This window comes from Penicillium hordei (genome assembly GCF_028827395.1).
Source record: "Penicillium hordei strain IBT 12815 chromosome Unknown utg000005l_segment0_segment0, whole genome shotgun sequence".
NCBI lineage: Eukaryota > Fungi > Ascomycota > Eurotiomycetes > Eurotiales > Aspergillaceae > Penicillium > Penicillium hordei.
Genome location: NW_026623146.1, coordinates 4,774,424 through 4,784,982, shown reverse-complemented (window position 1 = coordinate 4,784,982; position 10,559 = coordinate 4,774,424). Strand labels below are relative to the sequence as shown.

Genomic DNA, 10,559 nt, shown 5'->3' with positions numbered 1-10,559 from the left:
CCCCCAACTTTTATGCCAATAACTTGTTTTTTAAGAAGAAGAAAAAACGAATATACATGTACACATGTACGATTATAGGGAATGTAAGTCAGAAAATGAAGGTATTCCCAAAAAGGGTGCAGATCCTGCCGATCGGATGACATCACCAGGAATGTTGTTGCTTCCGCCCGCATCCGTGTCGGTGCGTACCTCAGTTCTCCGAATTTCTGGATTCCTGTGGGAAAACTTCAACACCTCCCCGATGCTATCCTACATATCTGCTGCCTTCCAGCCCCAGCCGGACGAAGGCGTACAGCAGCGACCTCCACGGTATGCCGGTGAAGATACCACGCCCACAACCCGCCGGGAGATCTTAGGATGGTATTCATACGGGATTGCGGCTGAAGTGTTCGCAGTCTGTGGTGTAGGTTCGTAAACACATTTCCAAATCAAAAGATCCAAAAGAAAAATAAAGAAAAAAAAAAAAAATACTTACCATACCAGGCTCTTTTCTACCTCTCACCTTGGAACAATTAGCACGAGAGCGCGGCACACTACAAACGAGCCGCCTTCCCTGTGTCGGATCATCCGCAGGGAATAGCACGAATAATGCTGAAAATGGCCCATGTGTGGTCCCGGTCTTCGGCCTGGAAGTCAACACAGCTAGCTTCGCCATGTACACCTTCTCACTAGCAGTACTTATCCAGGCGCTGACGCTGATATCTTTCAGCGCGCTGGCGGATTACGGTATGATTGATGACAGCACGCCAGACTAAGAATGAATCGGGCGAAAAAAAAAACCAAGGATAGGAGTTAACATCGATTGGATATTTAGAGAACAATCGCAAGACATTGCTTATGGTGTTCGGATTCGCCGGTGCGCTCGCTAGCATGTTGTTCGTATTCATTGCACCGCCTGTCTTCATTCTCGGATCGATATTGGTAGTCGTCGGTGTAACCTGTCTCGGTTCGTCCTTTGTTGTGCTGAACTCTTACCTTCCTGTGCTTGTCGCCAACGACCCGTCACTGCAAGAGGGGAAGGCGGGTGACGGCGCGGAAATGTCGAGCTTCGACCGAGATGGAGGTAACTCAGAATGGAATGCATGGGGTAACGATGATGCCGACGACGATAGTTTACATGGACTTCAGCCATCAGGGCAGCCACAGGGCTCACTAGAAGGTGGAATGGGACCCCAGGCTCCGCCCTCGTCTTCACCGCAGCTGCAGCTGTCGACCAAAATCTCTTCCAGGGGGATCGGTCTGGGATATTGTGCAGCTGTTTTTGTCCAAATCATCAGCATTATCATGCTCATCACATTGTCCAAGACCTCCCTTACCAAAGTGTCTGCCACTCTCCCGATGCGCTTTGTATTACTCCTGGTCGGCATCTGGTGGGGCGCATTCACCTTGGTCACGCGTGATTTGCTCAAGACTCGGCCAGGCCCACCTCTGGATACTGTCTCCACCGAGGGCACTGGAAGGTGGCGGGCCTGGCTGCGACTGATCGGTTTTGCGTGGAAATCACTGTGGGAGACCGTCAAAGTAGCCAGCAAACTGCGCGAAGTGCTCATCTTCCTCGTAGCATGGTTCCTACTCTCCGATGCAATGGCCACTGTTTCAGGAACAGCGATCCTGTTTGCCCGAACGGAACTCAAACTGAGCACGCCGCTAATCGGACTCCTCTCCATCACCGCCACAGTGTCGGGCATGACGGGCGCATTCCTATGGCCACACGTGTCTCGGTATTTCGGCCTACAACCGAATCACACCATCATCCTGTGCATTGTCCTTTTTGAGTTAATCCCCCTCTACGGTTTGCTTGCTTACATCCCCTTCATCAAAAACTGGGGGGTGTTCGGGTTACAACAGCCGTGGGAGATATTCCCGCTAGCCATTGTGCATGGGGCCGTATCTGGGGGACTGGCATCATACTGCCGATCGTTTTTTGGACTGTTAATTCCGCCCGGTAGTGAGGCTGCGTTCTACGCTCTTTATGCCGCTACGGACAAGGGGAGTTCATTCATTGGACCGGCTATTGTGGGTGCCCTTGTTGATGCGACCGGTCAAGTGCGGAGTGGATTTTTTTTCATCGCGGTAATAATCATTCTGCCTATTCCGCTGGTGTGGATGGTTAATGCGGACAAGGGTCGCCGTGAAGGTTTGGCTATGGCTGAGACCCTGGACAAGTCACATGGTGGGCCTGCGGAATACGCCGAAGAAGCCGAAGGACTTCTTGCTCGCTAGTAGATCACTAGGCCAGAATATACTAGATACTAGTACATAGCGTGAGATAATTATGACGAGATCGATGAATATATACGAGTTTAGTCGGGGGCCAAAGTGAGACATGAAAAAAAGGTTCTCTCGCCAAGCATTTCGCAAAACTGTAAGCACTCCACGGGTATTTTAACTAATTTCACCTTTCAAAATTGCCTCAATTTCAGGGTCTAAAATAGATCAAAGACACGGCAGGGTCTTTTCCACATGTTTGGCTCTAAGTCAAGCCTTTTAGTCAGTAGTGCAGGCTACACTATGTGGGGAGGTGATAAATATGTCCAATGAAACATGCTCGCAAGCCTAGCTTATGTCTCCACCAATGACAAAAGCACTAAATCCCTCTAGCTTGGCAACTAAGCGGTGCTTGGTTTGTTGGAGCCTAGAAAGAGAGGACCCCCAATTTCTTTGAAAGGACCCTGAAAAAAAAAAATGAAAAAGAAAAGAAAAAAAAAAAGGAAAAAAAAGAGGCTTTAAAGGCAAAGTTAGGATTGTATGAAACATGCCCACCGGGTCCAACGGCAGAAATATAAAGATTCATGCGTTCTCCGTTCGAAAAGATGGCAAAACCTGAGCGTTCTTTCGTATTCTCCACCACCACAATCTTCATTATGCTCACCAGTGTTGTCTTTGCATCTCTGTTCCTACTCGCTAGTGCGAAGTCAGGGAAACAAGGTCGCTTTATTGAGCCCGTCACAGACTGTTCCCAGCTTCCATCGTACAACAATGACACAAAGATCGCCGGGCCCTGGACGATCAAAGTCGACAGTTGTTACAATGGAACCGGGCCTCAAGGGTTATGCAGCATCGAGGGCTTCGAGTCTAGCAGTGATATCACACGGCAGCGAGACGACAGACCTAACACGATCGAGCATGGATTTGTAAGTTCTTACCCTCTTTGTCCACCCACGAAGACCAAGATGACTAACAGATACTTAGATTACGATCGTAAGCGACAACAACAACATCAAAACCCAGCTCCGCTGCAATGGTATCCTCAACACAATCGAAGCATACGTCCTATCGGGTCCCGGCGCTGGCGCCTTGGACTGGCACGCTGTCGGTATAGACCACCACCCCAGCACAGGGCGACTCGTTTGGGGTAAACCCGACGCTCAACCTGTACAAGTGTACAGACACTACCGTCACAATGTACCCGTTGAAGGTCTCTTCCTCGGATCGGATAATGAGACGAATTGGTCCATTCATTCGGCTGGGAGGGATGTGAGCATCATGGATATGAAGCCGTATTGGGTGCCACGATTGATGATTCCCGAGACGAGTATTCGGGATAATGAGTTTAGGACGTTGATGCGGATTGATGGGAGCTGACTTTGCTGTTTCTTTGACTCGTTGCATTCGTCTTGCTGTTTTGTTTCCTATTATTATACCCCCGTCTATGCATACTGGTGGTGCTGTGATCCTGTACACTACATAGCCAAATTTTCTAGCACTGTTCATTTTCACACCATGCGCTGAAAGATGTAAATGAGTAGGAATTTGTAAGACAATCAGAATTGACCCATGGATGAGTGATCTCTGATATTGTAGATGTACATATTTTAATTGTGGACAACAGAGACTCATCAGAATGCCATTGTCATATTCGAGCGACCTAAACAAAATCTTTTGGGTGAACTATTTCTTAGTGTCATTCGTAGTGCCTTTCTGAGTAGCTAGTCCTTACCCACCAAATTTTGTTATCGAATTCCATACCTTTGGAGGGTCCTAGTGGAACGCGTAGAGCCAAGGCTCGGGGGTTTCTTTTCCTACGGGAAAGATCAACATTCGGAACATCTTCGGGGTTTTTCACTTGGACTATCGACAATATTTCTAGATTTTCCCATGTACGGTTTTGTTTCGGAAAAGATTTCTCATCCTATAAATAAGTATTGCTAAAAAAGAAAATATACTGGCGCCTGAAGTAAAAAAGATGAAGATAGCCATAGCCCTCTTTCCGTCCATCGACATATGCAACAAGATTTATGATTTGCGATGTATAGACCAACGAGAAATTAGTGGTGATTCTGCCAGCTTTTCGCACAGGTTATTCTAATCCTCGCAGTTGCAATGTATATTTATTATACAGCTCAATCGTATCTTTACGAGATCGTTCTCTAATATCAAACCAGATATATTCTCATTGAATGGCAATCATGGGTTACACCACCTATGGCCCAAGTTACCGTTTCCTACACCGTCCCAATCGGTCTTGGGATTGTTATATTCGCCGTTCTATTCACCCTCATTCTTTCGCTGGATGCAATTCACCACTCAAACAATCCTCTCCTGATCGCCATCTGCATCTGTAACACGTGCACCCTGGTCTCCTCTATTATGCGTTATATGTCGATACGAGGGACAACACAAGGCCTTCTATTCGACTCGTTATAGGAAGTCAATTTTGGTGGTTGTCTCTAGAATTCTCTAGTCTCGAATTCAGCTGGCTGAGACCATCCTATCAGTCATCGTGGGTGTCAGCAGTCTGAGCTTGTGGCGCTGTGCATATTTCCTACAGAAAGAGCTTTCATGGACGATTTACAAGTGTGCATGGCAGTCTCTAAACTAGAAAGCGTCATAGGGCTTACAGCATCTGTTAGATTCTTCCTGGACGGGTATTTTTATTGTCTCATCTGACTTGCCATATGAATATAGATATATATTGTCCTGATCAAGCTCATCTCTTTCTTTCTGACTAGCTTCATTCTCTAATACAACCTGATTAATCATTTTAATGAATTTGAGCATAGCCTGGCGATGGCTTTGATACTGGCTGCATTCCTTATGATTATGCTTGGTATTTTGTGAAACATGAGAAGACATACCCCACGATTCCTATCCTAATAAGCTCCTTATTCAGGCCCTATAATTACACGAAGTACTAATAGCTTCGCAAAAACAAAAAAGCTATGCCACTTAGGCCTGATCGCATACCTCGTCAGCCACATAGTACTTCTATGCGGCCAGACATGCTGGGCAAATATCGCTGGAAAGGACATGGTGCTACTTTTTGCGTTTGGGACTTTAGTATCGACTCTGTCTACGTTTTCTTGCGCCATTGTCTGCGTTTTGAATTTCGAAGACGGGTTAAGAGGCGTCGACAAATGAAAAAAACAGGTCGCGGGAGAGTCGTCCTTGTTTCGCAGTGGCGGCTATCGGCCTGAAGGTTATTTATCGTCGCATTCACAGTCGCTGTCGAGAACACCGCTTGAATAAACAATACACATACCTATGCTTTAGCTAATAACAGCAAAGAAGTAACATTATGGAATGTATAGTTCTTACTACGCGGTCTTACTATGAGTCGTTGGAAGTGCTGCTAGCGGCATTGGTGGTATTCGAAAGTAAGAATAGGGTAGAAGTAGATACTATATGAGGCCAAGGGGTAATATGATTAAAGTAAAGAAAACTAGGAGTGAAGGAAAACCCGAGAGCACGATTGAAGTTCACTGTATAAAAGTCTCGTAAATCCGCATTATGTCTCTTTGGTCTCTGTCGAGCCACCATTGTCCAACCCACCGAAGCAAGAGCCCGTTTGACGGATGACATTCGCTTTGCTCGCAGATCGTCGGGATTGAACCCAGTGGCGGGAAATAGTAGCCCGACCTTAGTTGTGCCAACGAACTTGAGGAGCATCTCTCGACCGCGCCTGTGATTTGGTAATCGAAGAATTCATTGTAGTAAGAGCGAGTGGTATCGATCACCTTATTTCTCGACTTGGCCATTGCACTTGACCTCGTGGCAGAAAGAGACTTGTGTGTAAAGTACTGCCGAGTTATGGTGCGGTTCGTGTTGATGAGCGAGGCGGACGCGACCATTGTCCACACACTGAACACGATCGAAGTGCCGTTGACCACTACGTTGGTCTATAGGGTGGAATTTCCTAGCGTTCTGCGTGAGCGCAAGGGACGTAGATTGTAGGTAGTCCGTGTGTCGAACGATTGCGATAAAGGATCTTGATTCGCCTTGGAAGCCTTTTTGGATTCCATTAATCCGTGGTGCTATGGCCAACGACTATAAGAATTGATCGAAAGGTGGCTCGAAGTAAATCCGCCACGGTTGTAGTAGAGTTTCCCTCCTTGCAACCCTCGTTCGGGCCCTTAACCTTCTGGCCGAGGAATATAGTATGCCGGATGCCTTCTTGATTCGACCCATTCTCCGATCAGAGAAAATATAATAGCCTTCCCAACGACAATTCGTTACCTATATCACATCATGATTGGGTATGATGCTCTGCGTATGGGCTGTTCTGCCTGTTGGACTCCATGAAGATTTGAAGAATCCCGTTTAACACAACAGCCGGTCACCCGTAAATGCGTGGACTGACACTGGTAGAAAGGGTAGAATGTTAATAAAGCCTCAAAGAAAAGGAGGATTAAGGGATGACCTAATTGTTGATCCACCAAATGCCTTAACTACATATGGAGGCCCATGTACATCAGATAACCCGCTACAAAACACACGAAGCCTTCAATCACTTGTTCGTGTCGTGGACTGAGCACAACATTATATCCAGCCTGCAGAGAATGATGAGAAATCCTTTCCATCACGCGTAGAAAATATCTGTCGGGTCATAGAAGCTTCTGAAGAGGCCATGGTCAATGCATCGGGCTTGGGGATATCGGGGGCCTTTCTTCGAGGATGCCGAGGGGCTATGTGAAGGCTCAGGAGGGAAGGGCCGGCGAGGATAATCACATCAAGCGGCAGAACGAAATGGCCTGCATGATGCCAAGAGTTTAACGGGATTGAGGAGTCAGAGAGGCCAGCTTTCTTGATAATGGCCGAATGAGCCGACCCTAAGATCGGTTGGAGAACACAGTCTAGGAAATTCGTGATCTGTCGTAGAAAGTGGTTGACACCGCTAGTTGGCCATACTATGGCTTGGCCGTCGGTCAGCTTCCCCTTTATGCCTGAGGTTGCCCATAATGCGTGATGGGGACCGGTAAGGGAAACCACGCCATGTGCGACACAGATCGGTGGAACCCCATGCGCAGGCTTGTATTTGAATAGGAGATATAGGAAGAAGTCCTGCTACAAAATCTCAACAGAGAGTGTAGAGGGCCGAGGGACGGATGTTCTTGCCCATCGTGCTTTCCCTGCCCCATGTTGGAAGTCTTAGGCAACTGAGCAGAGTCATTCATCACCTAAGCCAATTGCCAGCTCACTACTGTTTATCAAATGTCATGTCTCTACATACTCTGTGCAGCCCTCGAATTCAGCCTATTTCCGCGGCTTGCCGGAAATCCTGTCATAGGAGCCCGGGTGTGTTCCTGGACAAACCACTTCTATGCATCTATACCGGTATTATCCGGAAAGCCCACCTGGTTTTCGACCACCAAAGTGACGTGATTGGCTGTAATATCCCGATATATTCCTCGTGAGGCAGATCAAGAGGATTGAAGATTCATTTCAAGAGTGACGGCCGTTATAAGGAAGACACATGCATGGATTGCCTCTTGGCGATCGCACGAGACGCAGGCAACGAGTTTTAAGTTGACAGCACATCACAGAGCCCTATCCAAAGCAAGACAAGAACCCCAGAAAGTGCGAAAAACCCCAGATGTTGCCCCTAGATCCCATTGGAGAGAAAAAAGTCGTTCTAACATCGGATGTTGGGAATCCAGGGCCACATTCCCCAGGCCGGCCCGAAACGCCGTTACAGATCTCTTCGAAGGCACCTGACATGTTATTGTTCCAATAGGTGAAAAGAATTCTTGACTGACTGCGCAATTTTGTTCTGGGCACCTATTCCTAATTGAAGCGCGGTCTGCTTCCCGCCACAGAAAGGGGGTAGTTTCATTTTCAACATTCCGGGGGCGTTGTCGCTACCCAGCCAGCTCCAATCACATCGCCTCCCCACATTTCCCCAACCTCGCTTCCCCAGACACTAACACTACTGGCGGCCGAATTGATTCTTGCAATTCCCACCTATCGATATTCTCCATACCGATAGGTGGATATTTCAGATCATCATGTCCGACATTCCGGAATTGGTCTAGACTTGGTGACAAAGATCTTGTACGACTCAATGTCCTCTTCCCACACTCTACGCAGCACGACAATTAGCCTGAATACCATGATGGGCTGATTGCAATCTGGGGGTTCGGTGCCAAATCGTCTTTTCTCTTTCTCCACAACCCCGGATACACGCTAATGCAGAGTGGATCCTAGTACTTTGAATGTCGCGATAATTAACGTATATAGGCGACGGTTTCCCCCCTCAGGTCTAGGATTCGGCGGGATCCCGTATCACAATAGTCAACATCAGTTCCCTTATTCACCATGGCGACTGCTGTTGATACTGTACGTGCGGTGGAAAAGTCTGCCGCCAACCATGTCGAAGATACCCTGGGTCACGGCGCGATCAGCGAGGCCAAGCAGGCTACCGACGACGAGCACTCACAGACGCTGATGCAAGCCCTGCGGGAAAACCACAAGGCTGTCATGTGGTCTGTTTTGATCTCCATGTCTATTATCATGGAGGGATATGATACTATCCTGATGGGAAACTTCTTCGCCTACCCCACGTTCAATCAGAAGTACGGACAGGATTATGGTGGTGATATCGGATATCAAGTGTCTGCACCTTGGCAAACGGGTTTAAATATGGCTAGTACAGTTGGATGTATCTTCGGTGAGTTTCACTACCGACCGTCACTACAACGGGATAAAAACTTATATCATCACAGGCGGTATCTTGAACGGATACTGTGCGTCTAAGTACGGTTACCGACTTGTGATGTTCGTCGCCCTTGGGTTTCTCACTGCTTTGATCTTCATCACATTCTTCGCCAACTCCGCAGCAGTCCTTCTCACCGGCCAGGTCCTTTGTGGACTCTCATGGGGAGTGTTTGCCACCATCGGACCGGCGTACGCATCCGAAGTATGCCCCACCGTGCTGCGCGGTTACCTAACCATCTATGTAAATTTGTGCTGGGCAATCGGCCAGCTGATCGCCTCCGGCGTTCTCTACGGACTCGTCGACCGAAAGGACCAATGGGGCTACCGTATCCCCTTCGGCCTACAGTGGATCTGGCCGCTTCCTCTGATGGTGATATGCTGGCTCGCACCCGAGAGTCCATGGTGGCTCGTCCGCCACGATCGTTTGGAAGATGCTAAGCGCAGCATTCGCCGACTGGGCGGCAGCAAGACCGAAGAACAGATCAATGGACAACTGGCGATGATGGTACACACGATCAAGCTCGAATCCGAAATCGAAGCCGGCACCACCTACTACGACTGCTTCAAGGGAGTTGACCTTCGCCGCACCGAGATCTGCTCCATGGCCTTCGTCGGCCAGATTCTATCCGGCAGCACATTCGCCTACTCGCCTACCTATTTCTTCACCCAAGCCGGCCTTCCGGTCACTCGGTCCTTCCAACTCGGCGTTGGATGCACTGCCATTGCCTTTGTTGGAACCTGTTTCTCCTGGTGGCTGATCACCGGATTCGGCCGGCGCACGCTATACGTTGTGGGCCAGGGAATGCTCTGCGCGACACTCTTCATAATCGGCATCCTGGACGTATCCTCCTCCGCAAAAGGCATCATGTGGGCACAAGCCGGACTCTGCTTCTTCTGGCTCTTAACCTATTCCCTGACGGTCGGCCCAATCGCCTACGCTATTGTTTCGGAGACATCATCTGTGCGTCTGCGCCCGCTGACAGTCTGTATCGCACGCACAGCATACCAGATCATCAACGTGGTGTCACAAGTTCTGGAGCCGTACTTCATGAACCCCACCGCATGGAACGCGTCCGGCAAGACTGGATTCTTCTGGGGTGCCACGGCACTCGTTGCCTTTGTCTGGGCATTCTTCCGTCTTCCCGAGGCCAAGGACCGCACCTACGCCGAGCTGGATATCCTGTTTGCTAGCAAGATCAAGGCGAGCAAGTTTTCGTCGACAGTTGTCGATCCCTATGCGGTTCGGCCTGCTGAGTCGCAGGAGGGCCTTGTTCGTGAGAAGACGCAGGATACCAACCAGTGAGATAATTAATAAACATTGGGGATACTGCCGGGGCGGTTGTATATGATGCCACGTGTGAAATGAATTTGTACGTTTTAGCAAATAGTGAATTTAATGAACAGTTGACTTCTAATGTTACTATTTAGTAGAACAATAGTCGGCGGCTCATGCGGCCTTGTCATGCCTTTTTCGGAAGTCCTCTTACATATCCTTTTTATATTGCTTTTCTCACATATTTTATCTCTATTATCTGGTGATATTGCATCCGCTGGCTAGGTGGGTGGTACACATGCAGAGTGTGAGAGTGTTACTTAGGGCTTATCAACAGTATTTAGATTTAGAG

General features: G+C 48.4%; 3 protein-coding genes across 3 annotated transcripts; all 3 read left to right on the top strand.

The window, feature by feature from the left end:
• Positions 1-151: 151 nt before the first annotated feature.
• Positions 152-2,223, top strand: N7537_010608 (uncharacterized protein; the record flags this gene model as incomplete). The annotated part of the gene is made up of 3 exons (XM_056901662.1): positions 152-407; positions 484-726; positions 815-2,223. 3 exons carry the CDS (start codon positions 152-154, stop codon positions 2,221-2,223), a joined length of 1,908 nt encoding a protein of 635 aa, XP_056750330.1.
• A 590-nt stretch (positions 2,224-2,813) lies between these two features.
• Positions 2,814-3,585, top strand: N7537_010607 (uncharacterized protein; the record flags this gene model as incomplete). The annotated part of the gene is made up of 2 exons (XM_056901661.1): positions 2,814-3,134; positions 3,193-3,585. 2 exons carry the CDS (start codon positions 2,814-2,816, stop codon positions 3,583-3,585), a joined length of 714 nt encoding a protein of 237 aa, XP_056750329.1.
• Positions 3,586-8,535: 4,950 nt separating this feature from the next.
• N7537_010606 (uncharacterized protein) lies at positions 8,536-10,237 on the top strand (the record flags this gene model as incomplete). Its single annotated transcript, XM_056901660.1, has 2 exons — positions 8,536-8,887; positions 8,943-10,237. The coding sequence occupies 2 exons, from the start codon at positions 8,536-8,538 to the stop codon at positions 10,235-10,237; spliced, it is 1,647 nt and encodes a 548-aa protein (XP_056750328.1).
• Between the last annotated feature and the right edge of the window lie 322 nt (positions 10,238-10,559).